This window comes from Halyomorpha halys, unplaced genomic scaffold, assembly GCF_000696795.3.
Source record: "Halyomorpha halys isolate HHAL.00 unplaced genomic scaffold, Hhal_1.1 Scaffold134.1, whole genome shotgun sequence".
NCBI lineage: Eukaryota > Metazoa > Arthropoda > Insecta > Hemiptera > Pentatomidae > Halyomorpha > Halyomorpha halys.
Genome location: NW_027107159.1, coordinates 255384 through 274052, shown reverse-complemented (window position 1 = coordinate 274052; position 18669 = coordinate 255384). Strand labels below are relative to the sequence as shown.

The 18669-nt window shown below is 31.5% G+C and overlaps 1 protein-coding gene across 1 annotated transcript; it reads left to right on the top strand.

The window, feature by feature from the left end:
• The first annotated feature begins 49 nt into the window (after positions 1-49).
• On the top strand, positions 50-14173 carry LOC106678328 (lipid droplet-regulating VLDL assembly factor AUP1-like). The gene is made up of 9 exons (XM_014416778.3): positions 50-221; positions 320-460; positions 537-687; positions 6836-7002; positions 8986-9147; positions 11185-11305; positions 11760-11910; positions 13365-13474; positions 13948-14173. Exons 1-9 carry the CDS (start codon positions 169-171, stop codon positions 14104-14106), a joined length of 1215 nt encoding a protein of 404 aa, XP_014272264.1. The 5' UTR covers positions 50-168; the 3' UTR covers positions 14107-14173.
• Positions 14174-18669: the final 4496 nt, after the last annotated feature.

Sequence of the window (18669 nt, the reverse complement as noted above, 5' to 3'; positions counted from 1 at the left end):
AAAAAAAAACAACCATTATGTGTGACATGTTAACTGCAGTGGCATATGAACTTGGAATCAGTTGGCAATGGGAACAGCTGGTAGATGGGCGAAGAGAAAGTGACCAATTTTATTGAATAGTTTTTCTTCTTTTACGTATACGTTTCATGTTAAGTTTAATCTGTTATAATGGCTGTTGTTGGAGGAAATTTGGAACTAAAGGACATATTTGAGAAAGAAAGGTTATTAATTTCTGCTGAAACAATTATGTGTTTACACTTAGTGTTGTTTTGAAATCATTTCTCCAGTTACTAAAAAATCAGGTTCATTTGATTTGCAGGTTTCCTAAGTCTAATTGGCAGTTTCTATCTCTAGCTGTGTATTTTCCATTTGGACTTATACTAGCCCTACTTAGATTCTTCATAGGTTTTCATGCTTGTCTTGTAGGTCTGGTACTAACCCATACACCATTTATTAGAAGGTAATACAGAAAAAGATATGAATTTGAAACCTTAGATTTGTCAAAGTAATTGTTATTAAGTAAAATATTTGTTTAGTATTGTGCTCCGAATGTTATGCCTCGTTTTGGGCATTAATGTTGAACAAGACAACAAACATGAACGTGACAAGTCTACTAGAGTGATCGTATCAAATTGTGTCACCAATTTTGATTACATTGCATTTCATCTAACTACTGATTGTGTAACAGTAAGTACATATTCTTTATAATTTAATTTTTATCAGATAACTGCTGTAGATATTCTCATCGAGGATTTTGTTTCAAAGTCCATGGAGTTGAAACAAAAACTATACTCTTATTAAATCAATTTGAGCAGTATCTATTTTATATTAAGAGTTGTTGATAATTTTAAGGGGCAAAACAACATTGACATGACATATAGTAAAACAAATATTTATTTGTAAAATACTTTTATCCTATAATGTCTTTTAATCCTAATTGGTTTTAAATTCCGAATCCATTTGTTTCAATCTATGTACTGTATAATCGCTTTGTTTTGTTTGTTTATTTATTCCATTTTTATACAACTTTAGTAATAATAACCCGCCTTCAACATATTGTAAAAAAAAAATTATTTTGCTTTATTTTTATTTTCTATTGTTATTTATTTATTTATTTCTATCCTTATGCTGCTGCATACTTTATATATATTTGATAGATAGTATTAATATGTAATTCATATATATTCTAAACAAGTTGTTATTTGATCTAATTAGAAAATGAATAAATATGACTTACGGTCCTATCTATATCTTTAATTTATTAGATTCTGTACTTAGATATTTTCACTTGCCTATTTAGCCAATAAGTTACCAATGGTTTTAGATGACCACAACAGGTTTTGAAAGACTGAAAATTAGGTTCTTGTATATTTATGCTCTTCGTGATTATCTTATTTTCATTATTTCTGATTGATGTTTTGATGGTGTATATTAATATAAATGTAAACATTTAAATTCATGAACTAAGAACACTATTAGTCCAAGTATTGTGAAAAATTATTTTCATTTTTCTTTTTTCCATATTGATATATATTGAGTATAAAATTCTATTTTGGGTTTAAAATTACACCATATTTTTTAATGGAGCTTGTTACTGATGTGTTGCATAATATAGGTTGTTTATCTCCACTTGTTGATGGAGAAAAGTATTAGCTATGCATACCTATATCAAATTTATTCATTTCTATTTTTAGTTTATATAAGCGATTGATGTTTTGATTTGATTAAGTTTTTATTTAAAATCATTGAAAATTATTTTAGTCACAGTCTGTATGATCAAATAATTGAGGTGTAAAAAAACCGAAGTCCATTTCCAATTTTAGTTATTATATCTTTTGTTTTACAGTTTTTGTTCTAAATTATCATAAGATGAGAATATTTCTTACAAAATTAGTTAAATTGCATTTGATTGTACTACTTTGGGAAGAATTCTTTTCACCTCACGATAATCTAATACTCTCTCTCTCTATGTATGTATATATGTATAAATTTTTAAAAAATAATAATTATAAAAATTTGAAAATGGATTTGGCTATTTTTGGAATTCTGCGCCCATTGTTAATTAAATAATTATTTAAAATGTATTGTTTATCATCAGGGTGTCATTATCTATCACTGCCTTGTAGTTTGAAATAAACCATTCTCTTGTTTTTTAGCTAATCATCTATGACAGAATTTATCATTGTGGTTAGTAATCTATAGTTAATCTAGAAGATATCTCTCTACTTTTCTAATTTAAATAAAATTTTTATAGTTATATTTATTTTCTTAAATTATAGCTTGATGTTTAAGAAACTTATATCATCAGAATAACAAGCATTGTCTTCTAGGAAGAATTTTTTTATTTAAATATCAGTTGATCTACTGGACCATAATCAGGGTAAAATAAATCCATAATCATTAATAAATACTAAAATAACAAAAAGAAGATAATAAAAATAAATTAAATGACAAAGTATGGTCTATTATTTATATATATATATATAAAGGGAAAAAGGACTGTGAAATGACTCACACAAGATCAGCTTAAAGACTAATTTATTCCTCCTTTTAATCCTCTATATATATACATTATTGTAGTGTTTACATAGGTCCCTAAGTATTAGTGGAGATAATAGGTACCCTTGTACCTTAACTCCCCTATACCTGTTTTCGAACACATCTCGTAAACTAATAGAGGTACAGAAATAAAAATTCAATGTAACCTAAAAACTAAAATAAAACAATTATTCCTTCATCTACAAAAACAAAGTGACTCCTCATACTATCTTGGGCAAATATTACATATTAGAACAGAAAACAATTAAATTAAGTAATTAAAAAAAGAAAGAACCACTGCTTCTACACACACAGAAAATTGTACACTGCACCTAGTGTATAAAGTTTCCCTGGTATTAAGAGGGGGGCACCCCAGGTCCCTAGTTGGTGACATATCAGGCAGTTTTAACTGCTGGAGGTGAACTGTCCTTTTGCGTGGTTCACTCAAACTTTCTATTGTGACAATGTTGTGTTTGTCAAAGAGTAAACACCCTGAATGGTCCCTCCTAGCACAGTACCTCCTTTCCGCGATTGGACCCTAATTTACGGTATACGATGGTTCCAATTTGAATCTCCCCCCCCATCACGTCTCTCACATTTAGGTTCTGGCGAGAAACCCTTTTCTTTTTCTCCCTCTCTATATGTCTCCGGCCCTTCCACCACAACTTCCGAACGACTACATTTTGAGTGACTGTTTCCTCCCCTCTCCCCAGATTGCTGTCCCTCGAAAATCTCTGTGGCGTCCCCGTAAACTGAAAAGTACTTCAAACGGCGAAAAACCCGTAACAGTGTGAATCGAGTGATTGTATGCCGTAACCGCCCTGATCAGTGCCTCATCCGGCTCCGAACCTTTATCCGCGTTGTAAACTCGGAGGTGGTCGCTGAGGGTACTATGTAATCTCTCGATCCCCCCCCCCTACCTTTAGGGTGTCCCGTGGTGTTATAATGCCACCTAACCTCGAGAAGTTTTATTTCATCTCGGATAAGGGAGTTATCAAACTCTCGCCCCCGATCAGACGAAATGGAGTCAGGGACGCCATAAAATTGGAACCAGGTGCGTAGTGCACCTAGTACGGTTTGCGCTGACCGATCTTTTACTAGCTCAGAACATTGCCAACTTACTAAAAGTGTCATATATGGAGGTCAGTCAGTGGTTTGTTGGCCGTAGGTGTTTCCTCTTGTGTTGCTCTGGGGGGGGGGGGGGTCTGTCATATTTTGTACTCAAGCACACGTTACAACCCCTATTGTATCTTGTATCGTTCGACGCATCCCCCACCAAAAATATTTACGTCTGAGAGCTTGGAACGTTTCATTTAAACCCCGATGGTTCGTTATGACCTGGTGGTAAGCAAGGGTAATTTCTTTCTGCCGATCTTCATCTCTAATAGTTTCCACCATTAGCGTACACCCAACGAACGTACGATCGACACATATTTGCTCTGACCGCCACAGCCCTCTTGATCTTATCCCAGATGACCCCGTTACCCACGTAAATGTGGTATGTCCTCCCTGGTTTAGATGCGTCTTTAAGGGCTCTGCAAATTTGTTCCTCCTTGGCCCCCGGTACTGACCAAGTTGTTGCAATCTCTTTTTTACCGTATCGCCCATACTCAATTTTCATTAGACCCGATGTTCTAGTCTTCCAGACGATCTGGCGAGGTTTATCGTTAATAATTTCCTCCATCTCCGCGGGTCTATCCCCTTCCGAGCTTCCGTCCTCCGATGGTAGGGTTCCCTCGGCCTGCCCCGATACGTCTCTTCCTCCCCTGGTGTCCATTCTCTCAAGAACTGCCGGACATCGCCTGACGTCCCCGCTTACTCTTCTTCTATGGCGTTTACCGTAATCGCGCGCGAGAGCCAGTCGGAGACGACATTCTCCTTTCCTGGCTTGTATACTATTTCAATATTATACTGTCCGAGGAGTTCCTTCCACCGCGTAACCCTGGCTCATGACTCCTTGAGCTTCCTCACCCATTGAAGCGGATGGTGGTCTGTATGGACCCGAAAACGTAGGGTCTGAAATGGTCTACTGCCCAAACGATGCCCAGCAATTCCCGTTCGAGAGCACTGTACCTCGATTCTGCACTTGTCAACCGCCTACTGCCATACGCGACTAGGCGCTCTCCCTTGTCGCCCTCCTGGGACAACACTGCTCCCAGTGCGTATTCGCTCGCGTCAGTCGTGAAAAGGTCTTCTGGAAGTCTGGGAACACGAGTACTGGTTCTTTCTGGAGTTCCTCCATACAACGCCGAATATTATATTCAATGGTCGGTGTGATAACAATCTTAGAACCCTTTTTCAGCAAATTATTAAGCGGAACCAACCTATCCGCCATTTCCGGGACAAAACGGCGATAGTAATTTAGGGCCCCCAAAAGCCTGCAAAAGCCTTTTATATCCCTGGGCACTACCATCCTACGCAATGCCTCAACCTTATGCGCATCGGGCCTAACTCCTCCCTGTGAATCGTGTGTCCCAAGTAGTTTATCTCCTTTTCCCCCAGCGTCGACTTCTCCTGCGACAACCTGAGACCAAACTGCCGAATTCTCCGAAACACCACCCCCGAGTGCGCCATGTTCTTCTTTGGGTTAACTAAAGACCAAGAGGTCATCCATATATACTTGGCATATCGATTCGTCGATGCTTCGTAGGAACTCATCCATGAGCCTTTGGAAAGCTGTAGGGGCGTTTTTCAATCCAAACGGCATTCTTGTAAACTCATAGTGACCCCTCTCGAACGTGAATGCCGTCTTATGTCGGTCCCTTGGATGCATCATTATCTGGTGGTACACTGCTTTGAGGTCGTGCTGAACACCTTCGCGTCCCCCAATCTGTCTAGTATGTCCTCAAAATGCGGGATTGGATATCGTTCGTCTACAGTATTCTCGTTTAATTTCCGGTAGTCTTATCACCACCCTATACTTCTCTGCCTGATCCCCCGGGGCACCCTTTTTACGAACCTTCCACAAGGGACTGTTATAGGGCGACGTACTATTAACAATGATCCCCTGTTCTTTAAGTTTCTCTAGCTCCTCCCGGATATGATGGCGAAGCGCCTGCGGATACCTTCTCTCCTTCACGTATGTGACCCTTTCCGTTTTGAGTGCTATCTCGTGCACCGTTTCTCCCGTCTCCCCCAGTGTATCCCTCTCTCTAAAAAAAAGTGTCGAAATTCCGATTGAATGGAATGACGCCAATCTTGTCTGCTAGAAATTGCACCGACTTGCACTTCCTCCCTCCTTTTGACCTCATAACAATAAAATTTTATTACCCTAAATATTCATTCTTTCAACCTTTTAGTTGTTAAATATTTTTCAAACTTATTTATCATTATCTTCTTTGAACTGTTGAATTAATTATTTCTATTGTAGCCTAATTAAGGTTCAGTAAATGTAAACTGATTCTGTTCATGAATTTAAAAGTTTACTATCGCATTTTAGAGACAGATTCTTTACATTATAAAATAATATGTTGTGTGCATTACTCTTCAAATAGTAGGGGAGAAGAGAGTGATCACACCCTAGGATAGTGGTTCTCAACCTTTTTTTTTTTGCAACAGACCCTTGTGGTAGAAGTAGGAAAATAGTGGAGTGGAACCCTTACATTATTATTTGACAGAAATAAATTAATTCGTATTTTCAGCAAAAGCTTAAAAAGGCTGGGTTACCTACACAACAATACCTGTACAAAATATGAGATGACAAAGTTCAAAACTGTGTTGAGTTGATGTGGAATGACCTATTCCTAAATTATTTGATGGAACCCCAGTTGGGAACCACTGCCAAGGTCTCCATTGTCCAAATTAGAATTTATTGTTATATAGAGCTCTCTGGACTCTTCCTCCCTCTTTCTACTGTCAATAGCAGGAATTGTGATCGTTCATTTTATGCTTCTTCTTTTTTTTTCTCTCATTTTTTAATCAAATTTCCTTGGTTCTAGTTTAAACATCCATACAAATCGGTTTCTTCTTATTGTTATAAAAATAAAAAAAAATCCAAAAACATTATTTACTTAAAATTAATACATACAGTAATAAAATCAACATACAGAGTGGAATATTCTCTCGTAATTAATTGCAAACAAAATAGTAATTATTTCCTTCTTTTTTTTTTCATACTATTACAAAAGCATTTATATTTAATTTAATATTTGACCAAAATAATCCTTGAGATTAGAACGGTAAGCTGCTACCTAGTTATGAAATTAAATTGGGCTTTTTTTTGTTTTTGTTTTTAATCTTAACTTTAATACCTTTTATATTTTCTTCATTGACTTATCTTTATTCCGTAATTTAACAGCACAAAAAGTGGAATGGAACCATACCAATAAATCTTTTCCCTGGGTTACATGATTTTAGCCAGGAAGGGAATATATTAGAAAACTTAAAGGGACATGTTGAAAGGAGTGACATACCAGTTCTCTTTCAACCTGAGGAAACAACATCAGGAAAACACTGCCTTCTTAAGTAAGTGTGTTTTCTTATAAGTTAAAGAATTCAGAATAGTTGTAGTTATACAATTTCTCATTTGTAGTTTCTAAATTTTTTTTTCTTGTGAATTGGCCGATGGTGGATGACTAAGTGATATAACTAGGATGACTAAGTCTCCTCTAGTACTGATGGTAAAATCGATTCAGTAATTGGTGTTTTTTTTTTGTTATGTTTTTTTCCTAAACCTGACAGCTATCCAGAGGTTGTCCCATCCCTACTTTCAAACCAGAATGGTTGGTCAAGATCCATTTCACAGTTTTGCCACAACGTAAATATTAAGTTACCCTGATGGGATTCAAGCTTACTGAATGGCTACCAGTTTTGATATGCCTGATGTTAGGTATGACTGATCAATCAATTGTTTATAAACTTTTGGTCAATTTCTATCAGTAAGAAGTAATTTCAACTCAATATGGTAAAGGTCTTTTTGCACAAGCTTTTTCCTTTGGCGTTGCTTGCGTTTGTCTCAAAAATTGTCATGTTTTAATGACATTTAATTCATAAATCACTTTAATGCAATAGCTTAGATATTGCAGGATATAACTATATAATTATCATTATTATAATAATATAGCTTGTAGATATAATTAACAAACTAGTTCTGCCTTCTGTATGCAGTACTGATCTAGTGTGCATCTGCAGTATAGTCATATGCCAGTATAGTGCATACTGTTCCTAGGCATTGGGGCAACAGGCATGTCATATTAATGAAATATCTCAATTTCTGATTCCTAACAATTGTTTTCTTTGTTATTTGTTTGCTCAATTTTAAAGCATTTAGCTGTGATTTGTCCAAAGATAAATTTAAAATTATGCATGGTTGTCAAAAACCTCCGTTTAAACACTAAGGACTATAAAAAATATTTTTAATATTTGAGGTGATTTTGGTTGTAAGAAATGAATTAATGATATAAGCAATCAAAATACAATAGTGAAATTAAAGTTAGGTTGAAATTCTGAGATTAGTATAAAATGAATGAATGACAATGAGTACATAAGGGTTGATAGTTTCTGTGCCTATGAATGTCAAGTGTATTTTGGGATCATAAAAGATGGAAAATGGGGTAAGGTGTATTAGATAAGGAGTTGGAAAGAAAGAATAATTGAGTCTGATGTAGACTTATGAAAATCTTGAAGGTTGTAAATCTTTAGAGATGAATACTGAATTAAATTTAAATATATGATTGACACTGAACAGCAGAGAAATTTAATACAGACAATGAGCATAAAAGTGAGTAAGCCACTGAAGGGTGAGGGACAGCACATTTGCTAAAAAAAGAATTTGATTTGGCAAGCACCCTGAAACAACAACAGTCTTGAACTTCAAGTGTATCCTCAGTAGTGGGAAGAAGGCTGCAAAAATCTGGTGGGTTGTGAACATTGATGTTTTATAATTTATTAGCTTTCTAAAAATGGAACATTGCTATTAAATATCATGGCACAACAAAAATTTAATGAATATATATTATTACAGAATTTAGTTACTCCTGCTTTGTTTGTTTTTATCGGATTATTTCCTTGATAATGTTTATGTTGAATTCAGCATAAGTTAAGTTGAAAAAGATAATTTATGATGTATTAAAATCTAAATCTAAAGAGTTTAATTTTTTTTTAATGGACTAATTTGAAGAACCAACGGCCTGATTCAAATAACTCTTTTTGTGTTCGATAGATCATTGATAAAGGAAAACTAGGCTATATAGCATCTCACTAAGATCTACAGAAACAGAACAGTAACTGCTTATTGAAAATCTTCTATAGGTGCGTGGCCTTATCTTGCAATGAAAATTCCTTTGAGGCTGAATTTGTCGTTTTGTTTTTCTACATAAATTTTAGGTTTTGTTCAGTTAATCAGTTGTTCCTGGTCATCCATGTTCTTACTCATTCCAAATTTATCTAGGTTGAAACTGCTGTATATAACGTTATGGCTGTTAGTATATAATAAATTAATGCTTCCAGGTTCAGCACAACAGCTGCCAAGATATCAAAGAGGGTTCAACCAGTAGCTGTAACTGTGGAGCGCCCGTTGTGGGCTAATACTGCAACCACAATACTCGGTACCTCTGCCCCCTATGATCTCTTCTGGTTCCTCTTCTCACCATATACTGTTTTTAAATTGAGGTATTGTAATAAATTGCGTAACATAATGCAGAACCATTATTCATTTTTTTTATGTTAAATGATTGACCTATGATAAGTTCTAAGAATTTGTTAATCTAGGATTAGCCAATATGTAATTAAAAGATAAATTATTTTGGTTTATTATTCATTTTGACTATATTTCTATCCTATAATGTAGATTTCAACTAAAATATGAATGAAAACGATAATCAATTTAGATAAATATGAATAATAAGTATGGTCATACCCATATTATAATATCCATCTATTTTTATTTATATTTAGATGATGAAATGATGGTTGATGTTTAACTGTAATGATAAAGATGATGATAATTATTTATTTGGAGATCAATGTTGGTGAATAAATTTTAAAAGAAATTATATGCATCAGTTTTCAAAATAATTATCTTGGCTGATAACCAGCTAAATTGTTGTAATTTACTATCATACTATGCCTCAACAACAATCATATTCCACTACATAATTCTATTTAAAACCCTGATCACCTTTGACCAATCTGTATCCTGCAGTAAGCATATTTACAAATTAATATCCTCAAACGGTTCCTTAGTATCTGCCAATCCTTGTTTTTAAAAACCCACCAGTTACCTGCACCTCTCTTATTTTCTCTCATCTACATTGCAGTTGCCAGGTTTATAGAGGACTCACTTTTGAACTCGAGGAAATATTAATTACATGAATTGCTTTATAAGATTTATTTTGGGGGTTCCCGGAAGCACGAATATCTCTCATTATTATACTGCATTATAGAGGCTTTATCCTTTTTCCAACAGCACTAAACCTTTCTATATCACTGAACTCCCTACCTCACCCTCCTCTATCCACTCCTTGAACACTAAAACCTAATCGAGCAATATTTATACTCCATTACATAGAACTGCTTTCTCTGACAGGTCCTTTCTTTTCTGTTTCTACTTCTTTCGGAATTCTCTACCTATACTTATCTTTAATTCCTATCCCTAACCTCCTTCGAACATCAGCTATTTCTCTACTTCCTTAAATCTCAATCTTCTGATGAAATGTAAAATTTATATATGAACAATCTGATCATTAGAAATAGAACTATTCATGATCATTGTTTTTGTTTTTAGGGAACTTGGTCCCAGATTAAAGATTATTTTACATTTAATTTTAGTTATATTAATCAATTTCCTACTTTTCTTATAATTATAACAGTTTACTGCTTGCCATTGATTTCTATTATTTTTGATTTTCTCTCCACATATTTTCATATATAATTTTCGTTGTATTTGCTCTCTTACTTTGAATCTCTGTTCAGAGAATTCAACATAGATGTTATTTATTTCTGCTTCAGATAGAATCTCATGTTGACGTAGCTATCTAATTAAAAAGTTATTTTAATCCCTGTGATTGATTCTGTTTGGTATCATCATTTTTCGTGTTATTTGTTGCCAAGGAACTAGCTAAGACTTTTGTAAAATTTATGTTGCAAATATACCTCATTCTGGTTTGCTTATGTTCTGAACTGATGCATCCTCTGCAGACAGTAAACTCTGTAGTTGCAATGAGGACTATAGGATTGTCAGTTCCTGACAGCTACGCACATTAGCAGCTCCTCCAGGTTCAAAATGGTCAAATTATTGTTAATATTAACATTTTTATAATATGTATTATTTAACAAAATTAAATTTAGAATTTGTATCTTATCTCATTTTTTCAGATAACCCTGTTAATCATCTGTGTTTAAAGTTTCAGTTTTAAGTTATGATTAATGGATATATATATTTTATGCTACTTTACTTCTGTTCCCAAATTACCACTCTGTATGTACGCTATCTTATCATTTCACTGCTCCCTAAATTATTCTAACAGTTCTCAATTGCTACAGCAATCCTCATGTTTTGTATTACATATTTGTATACCACTATAAAAATCTTTCTTCTGGCCTATTTTTAGTGCTTGATTTGGTATTACATTTATAAATAATTATGATATATTTATTTTAATTATTTCATAAATATGTTTGTTTTCAATCATATTTTTAATATTTTAGATACCTAAATGTTCTTCATATGGAAAAAGATGAGACAGAAGATGCATTTACTGATAGAATACAATCTACAATAGCTGGAGCTTTAGGTTTTAGAATTTCAAATTTTAATGCTGCCGATAAGGTTAACATAAATTATTTTTAATTAAAAATATTATAAAGATATATATTTTATATTTGGTTGTTAATTAAAAAATAGCTTTTTTATTTTTTATTGATAATACAAAGTGAGCAAAAGAGGTGAGTGATATTTAGAAGTTAAATTAATAAAAAAGAAACAAAGATCTTTAAGGAAAATAATTCATTAAATATTCATGGGGAATGGTGGAAAATCATTTACTTAAAATATTATCGTCTGTCATTTCAAAAAGAGTGTGGGCTATTTATTGTTTGAATTACTTAGAGATGCTTGGGCGCTGGATAGGATGTTACATTGCAGCTCTCTTAGTAGAACTTTTGAAGAAATTTAAAGTATTAAATATTCTAGTAACCTTGGGATAAATCCCTAATAAGTTTTCAAGGTATAATATTCATTTTTTATATTTTTTAGTCATTTAATAATTCAATCATTTTTGCAGGCAGAATACGAGAAAAGATATGTTGAAGAATCAAGAAGGTATTCACAACAACATATTGTGAGACCTGTTCCACCAGAGCTTCTTAGAATGTCCGCTCAGGTTTCTGAAGTGCTGCCATATGTGCCTACAGATGTTATTCTCAGGGATCTTGGTATTATTATTTTTTTTTTTTAAATCTTAAGGTTCTATGGTCTTAGGATTTAGTATATTATATGAAGAAATGATAACTCAACAATAATATCGAAGAGATGAGGGCTGGTAAATAATTTATTAGTGATAGAAATTTGTATTGAGCGATCGATAAGGTGATATAATTACTCAGAGTGTCTATTCTGAAGGAAGTTGAAAAAGCCAAAGATTTCATGAATGTTTTTTAAAAAATCAATTATTTTTGTCTCATATTAACCTCTTTTGAAAAACCTTGCTTTCATGCCTTTTTTTTTTTTTTAATAAATTTCAATAAAAGAAGAGGCCAATAACCTCTTAGTTTACTTGAAGTTTCTTGGGTTTTTTTTTTTTGTTTTGTTTTTTGCCATTAATTCTTCATAATAGTTTAAGATCTGTGAGCATTTAGAATTAAAGTTGGGTTTGTTTAAAAAAATTGTGAGATCTATGTAAAATAATTTCATATTTTTAAAATGCAGTCAATAATAATCCTTTAATTCCATCCCAAACTCTCCAATCCCATATGGCAACCCTTGAACAATGGTCCTGTAATTGGAAGATCTAAATAAATCCCATCAAATCACCTTTACCCTTCATCGTAAACCTACTGACTGCCCTACAGTATCCTTTAATAATGTTGCTCTTAAACCCTGTTGAACAGATCCGCTACCTTGGACTATATCGGGACAAACGACTAATCTGGAATCTTCACACAAGACTGAAAATACTGGAAACTGCATGTTGATTTTGACTATTACAGCACTTATTAGACCAACAGTTCAAACTTCCAGTTCATTACAAAAGACTTATTTACATGACAATTATAAGCCCTATCTGTACATACAGTGCTGAACTTTGGGGTTCCACTAAACCTTCAAATTCCTCTTGTATCCAATTCATACAATCCAAAATCCTCAATGCTCCTCACTTTTTCACAAATAAAATCATCCATTAAGACCTTAATGTTCCATATGTAACCAATATAACCTGAACCAGATATCAATCCTTCAATTAGAAACTCCCCGACCATCAAAACCCGCTAGTTTCTCACCTTACTTCTTCTATTCCTGACAATCCTCCAAGGCGCCTGAAAAGAAGATTGCCTCGACACCTTCTAGTGTAGAAATATGATTTTAAGTGCTACCAATGAATAGTTTCTCTACATGCCTGTATTACTTCATTTTGATATTACATCAAATTTACTTAATGTGTTTTTATGTAAATACAGATGTAAATTGCAATAAATAAATTTTCAAAAAATGTATATTTTAAAAGTATAACATTTTTTTTTAACGATTCACTTTTTTTCAACTTGTGAAAGGGATTAGTTCTCATAATATAATAAATCATTTCTTCTACTTCATTAAAAATTAATTAGACAAACATTTAAGACTTATATAATATAATTATTAGTTATTGATAAGAATGTTTTATTTTTAGATCGGACAAGGTCTGTTGGCATGACAATCTCAAATATTCTTGAAGGTGTTGTTTCTTACATACCTCTATCGCCTCAGGTTCAGGCTCAAGGAAGGCCCAATACGTCTAGCGTAAGTGCTCCAGTTGTTTACAGAATATTTGCTAAAATAATTTGACAGAACATTAAGTTCATTTTAAAGAACGAATCTTAGATTTTGTCCTTATATGGCTGTAAAAGAAGTGGTCAAGCTATTTCAGTGGTTTTATTCTGCTAAATGAAGTTTTTTTCTTTGTGATTATTTTTTTTCTTAAGTAAAACTTTTTGGACAAACTAATATATACTTGCAACATATGATCTTCTAATTGAGTATTTTTTTCTTATAATCATATTTTTTTTTAATGAGTTTTTATTTATGAAATTAATAACTTTATTGTATTATTTATGAAATTAATAACTTTATTGTATTATTTATGAAATTAATAACTTTATTGTATTATTTATGAAATTAATACTTTCATATTTCATATCGATAATTTAAACATGAAATTTTTTATTTAATTAGAATTTTAAGCATGAAATAAATGTTACTGTTTCTGTGTATAGGCTGGAAGTGCCCGCCCTAGCAGTGACCAGCCACCAAAATCACAATTTCCTAAATCTTCTCAGGATCGAATGTCTTCATTCCAAGAAAGGAAGGCCAAGATGATCGCCGAAGCGAGGAAGAGATACATAGAGAAACATGGCCTTACGCATCTTCTGTAGATACCTCTTTGTATTCTTGCTTTCCTCATTGTTTTATTTCTGCAATAATATTGATACTGACACGACAGTAATTCCACTTTTAATACCTATCACTAGCTGGTAATAGTCATCAAATCAATTTGATATTTAAAGATATTTATTTATAGTTTATTGCCGACGTTGCCAGGATGTTTTCATTTAGATATACTTTCAAAAAAGGAATAATCAATGAAAAATAAAACAAACGGAGAAAAAAAAAAACTTTATGTGTTATGAATTTGGTCAAGTGTTTTCTCTGCTTGATAGACTGAGCGTGTGACTCCGTTAATTCTGTAAATAATATAGTATTATATTTGTTTTTGTAAGAAAGAAAGAGAGAGAGAGACAAGTTGTTTTGTTACTTTTAATTATTTTAATATATTTTTGTGGTTAAATATCATTTTATATATATTATAGTTCTTAAGATTAAGGTAACAGAAATTATTTTGGTATATTGATAATGGTTCTGTTTGATGGATTGCTGATTGTTTAGTGAAATGGTATCATTGATGCTTCAACTTGGTGATATCACTAATGGTTTAGTGTAGTTAAAGACATTTTAAAGAAAAAAGGTTATATTAGTTTTGACACCAATCGATTGTCCTTGTGTACATTTTTTTTTCTACTAAATTTGTACCTTTCTGGACATTAGTCTATAGTAACTAGTATTAAAATAAAAATAAAATATCTCTACCTCAGGTGTTTTAGTATATAAGTTCATTTTACTGCATCAGTTAACGATGAGCAGGTCTCAGATTTTATTGTGCAGGAAAAATTCCCATACATGAAATCAGCTCAATTATGTAATTTTTGTGTACTACTATTTAAAACCGCTGAAGGTGAAATAAATAATTCTTTTCTAAAATAAGTTTTTGAATTGAAATAAGTTGAGGAAAGGAAAAAAAAAAAGGTTTAGTGAAATGTGATAAAACAATTTTGTTTTGTTTGTAAAAAATGAACTACTGAGTCCTTTTTAAAACCAAAAACAATTTTAATTAAACATAAAATAAAAAAAAATTGTAAAGAAAAATTTTTCCTTGTTTGCTAAAACCACTTTGAACATTAAAAATGAAGAAATAATGAGAGATAAAAACTTAGGTCAATACAGTAAACTCTCACTTATCCTATAGTTATGAGACCAGTCATATGTTCAGGTTTTGAAGAATATTAGGACTACAGAGTAGTCTGTTACTAAAAAAACACTGTATCGTAGGTACTAAATCAGAATTTAAATAAAAAAAACTCGAACAATACAAAATATTTAGTCATATACAAGTTCATTCACTACATAATAAGTCCAATTAAAAGAACTTGATGCATAAATTACTACACAAAATAAAACATCTAAGTCTTAACAGAAATTTAAATTTTAAATAATTATTTATTGTTGTTTGTTTTAAAATTATTACTTATTGCTATCTTAAATATCTTTCCACAATGAAGTTTGGTAAAAGTCAATTTAAGCATATGAAATACAGATGATACCAAGGAAAAATAGCTTATCACTTTTCTTGGAAAAATTTTGTGTTAAAACTGATTACTAAACTCATTTCAATATTCAGGTTTAATCAACTTCAACCTCCTGTCCTTAAAAGTTATGCGAGGTAAAAAACTCTTGACTTCAATAAGTTTAGTTATGTTATATAGTTTTAATTAAGTTATATATATGTTCATATTTTTCTTTTAGTAAACATATTCAGATATTTACTCTTAATTTAAAATTTATTTTCATTAAAAAAAAAGTTTTATCTTAAAACATATCCACGTATTGCTGCTCCAGAAGTATGATGGCACAACTGTAAAATGTTGTTGAATTGACTTGTTAATTTACTAGATGTTTGTAATTGCATTTTTGAGCCCATCAACACAATAAAGTAAATTTCACAAAATTTGCAGTTGCATCATTTTTCTTCCAAAACAGCAATATATACCCAAAATAAAAATTTTAAAAAATCAAGATTTACTAAATGATGTGTGGACGACTACTTGAATATAAGTAGGCAAACTAAGTACGTGCATCAAAATGCTGCACCTGTTTTAGGGTCATTTTCTCCATAAGCACAAAATAATTTATCATTTTTATCCTGGTCAGTATGTTTTGTGCTGTTAAAAGCCGAATTAGAAAACATTTCAAAAACTGTGATACTTAACTCCTGAGGTACAGATGTTTTTAATGCACCTATTGAAAGAAAGTTTGATTTTAATTAATTTTTTTTTCCAAATTTATTTCACTGTATTAATATAATGTAAGTTTGAAAATGCCTTTTCTAACCACTGCATTTAATTTTTTTTTTTATCACCTGACTTATTAACCACCCATGTATGCTTCTTCCCTTGGATTGCTTTATTACTTTGAAGTAAGATTTTTTTTTTTTTTCTTAAACAGTAGGAATAGATCCTTTCTCCCCTCTCTATTGCCTTTCCTTGAGTTTGTTGTATTAATCTCCTAACGTGGTTCAAGGATTGAAGGTTTGAACTATCCGGGTATTGTCATAGGAATGAAAACAATTTTATTGAACTATCCGGGTGTTGTGATAGGAATAAAAACAATTTTATAGAACTATCCGGGTGTTGTGATAGGAATGAAAACAATTTTATTGAACTATAATTAATCATTCTGATTTAAAGAAATTACCTGTGATTTAATATTTCTTATTGTGGCTTTAAAAAAAAAAAAAAATGTTATTGAATGCTATGTTTTCTAACATGTCAAATTATCAATGTGAATCTACCCCAGTGTTACAAATGAAGTCATAGAGAAAGATTATTTAGTTATTTATACCGGTACATGAACAATTACTTAATAGATAGCAATTTTTTTTTCTTTTTAAAATTGTAAAAAATAGTTATATTATTAGCAATAAAGCATAATTTAGTAATGTGTTTTTTTTTTTTTTTTTAAATTTGATTCCTTCATTTAATGTTGTTAAAACATGATTAAGTACTTTTTAAATAATTTTATTAATATTCTTTTTTATGATGAGTTGTTAGTAGTTTACCTTAGATCAATATGAGAAGATGGTTGGGGATGTGATCCTTGAAAAATACACAAACAAAAATCTACTTAATTTGTGCCGTCGTTTCAGCCTGAATTTCAGGCCTTCATCAGGGATGCTACAGCAAATTTTCTGTCTAGACCGATTGACTCTAGACAAGCTGCTGTGGACAGGTTGAGAAACATCAAGTGTTGTACAATGCAAAGGGTTTATGTTTTGTTGAAACATTCTTTGCTATATGTAATGCAGAGAGCAACTCAGAGAAATGGATTTCATTCTCATTTTTATGATTTATGGATGCTTTTATGGACTATTTTATAGAGAATAGAAGTGACCATGGTTTTTATCGTCAATCTTGAACCTAGTTTTTAAGTAATAAATTGAAAATTAAATATTTGATGGACCTATTTACCTAGCCAGAGGATATTGTTAATGCTATATAATTTTACACATTTATAGAGATATAACAAAGAGTTTATGATACAATAAATTTAATTGTCTTTTTACTTTTGATCAAAATATTTTAGTTTAGTTATTATTACTATATATTAAAATCAGTTCATAAGATGTAAATGTATATTTTTTAGAAAATTCATGTTAGAGCTTTTTCTATTCACATTGTTCATATTATATTCAAAGGCAATATATAAAATCCTGGTAACCGAAAAACTAAAAATGTTAAAATAAAAAATTCAAAAGGAAGATGTTCTGGGTGTGGTCAGAATAATTCAATTAATAAAAAAAAAACTATTTATTGTGAGCCAATGTTACGCCCCCTCTTTCCAGGGCTTCATCAGGACTAAAAAAAGATACAAACAAGTAAAATGATGTAATAAAGTAAGAGAATAGATAACATGAAATAAAAGTAAACTAAGGTATGGCAGAAAAAGATTTAAAATATGTGAATGTTTATATAAAAAAAAGTAAATTAAAGAAAATAAAAATAAGATGTATTGTAAAAAAGTATAAATAAACAAGAATAACAAAAAGTAATAGGCACTATGAAAACGGAAATAATAATAAGCAAAATTGATAAAAGAGAAATATAAAAATACAGTACACACTAAAAGACAAAAATAAGGAAAATAGGAATAAAATAAAAGCCAAGAGAAATATAAAAATACAGTACACACTAAAACACAAGTTTAAGGGAAATAAGAATAAAATAAAGGTTAATAAAAAATTAAAATATTGAATAAAAACACCTATGTCTCATTTTGTTCATTATGTTTTCTTGACCTTTATTTTATTCCTATTTCCCTTATGTTCATCTTTTAGTGTCTACTTTTCCATTTTGTCTACTTTTTTATTCGTTATTATTTCATTTTCATTAATTTTCTATAACCTATTTGTAATTGTTTATTTATACTTTTCACTTTACATCTTATTTTTATTTACTTTGTTCATTTTTATACAAATGTTCAAGTATTTTAAATCATATTTAGCCATACCTTAGTTTACTTTTATTTCATATTATCTATTCTCTCACTTTGTTATATTAATTTAGTTTTTGTATCATTTTTAGCCCTGATACAAAGTGGGGCGAAAC

What these genes read in the sequence shown, in the direction of transcription:
- LOC106678328 (XM_014416778.3), top strand. Translation starts at nt 169, where the DNA reads ATGGCTGTTGTTGGAGGAAATTTGGAACTAAAGGACATATTTGAGAAA. An exon ending in GGAAAACACTGCCTTCTTAA is followed by an intron (nt 7,003 to 8,985) that starts GTAAGTGTGTTT and finishes TAATGCTTCCAG; the next exon opens with GTTCAGCACAACAGCTGCCA. An exon ending in GAAGGCCCAATACGTCTAGC is followed by an intron (nt 13,475 to 13,947) that starts GTAAGTGCTCCA and finishes TTCTGTGTATAG; the next exon opens with GCTGGAAGTGCCCGCCCTAG.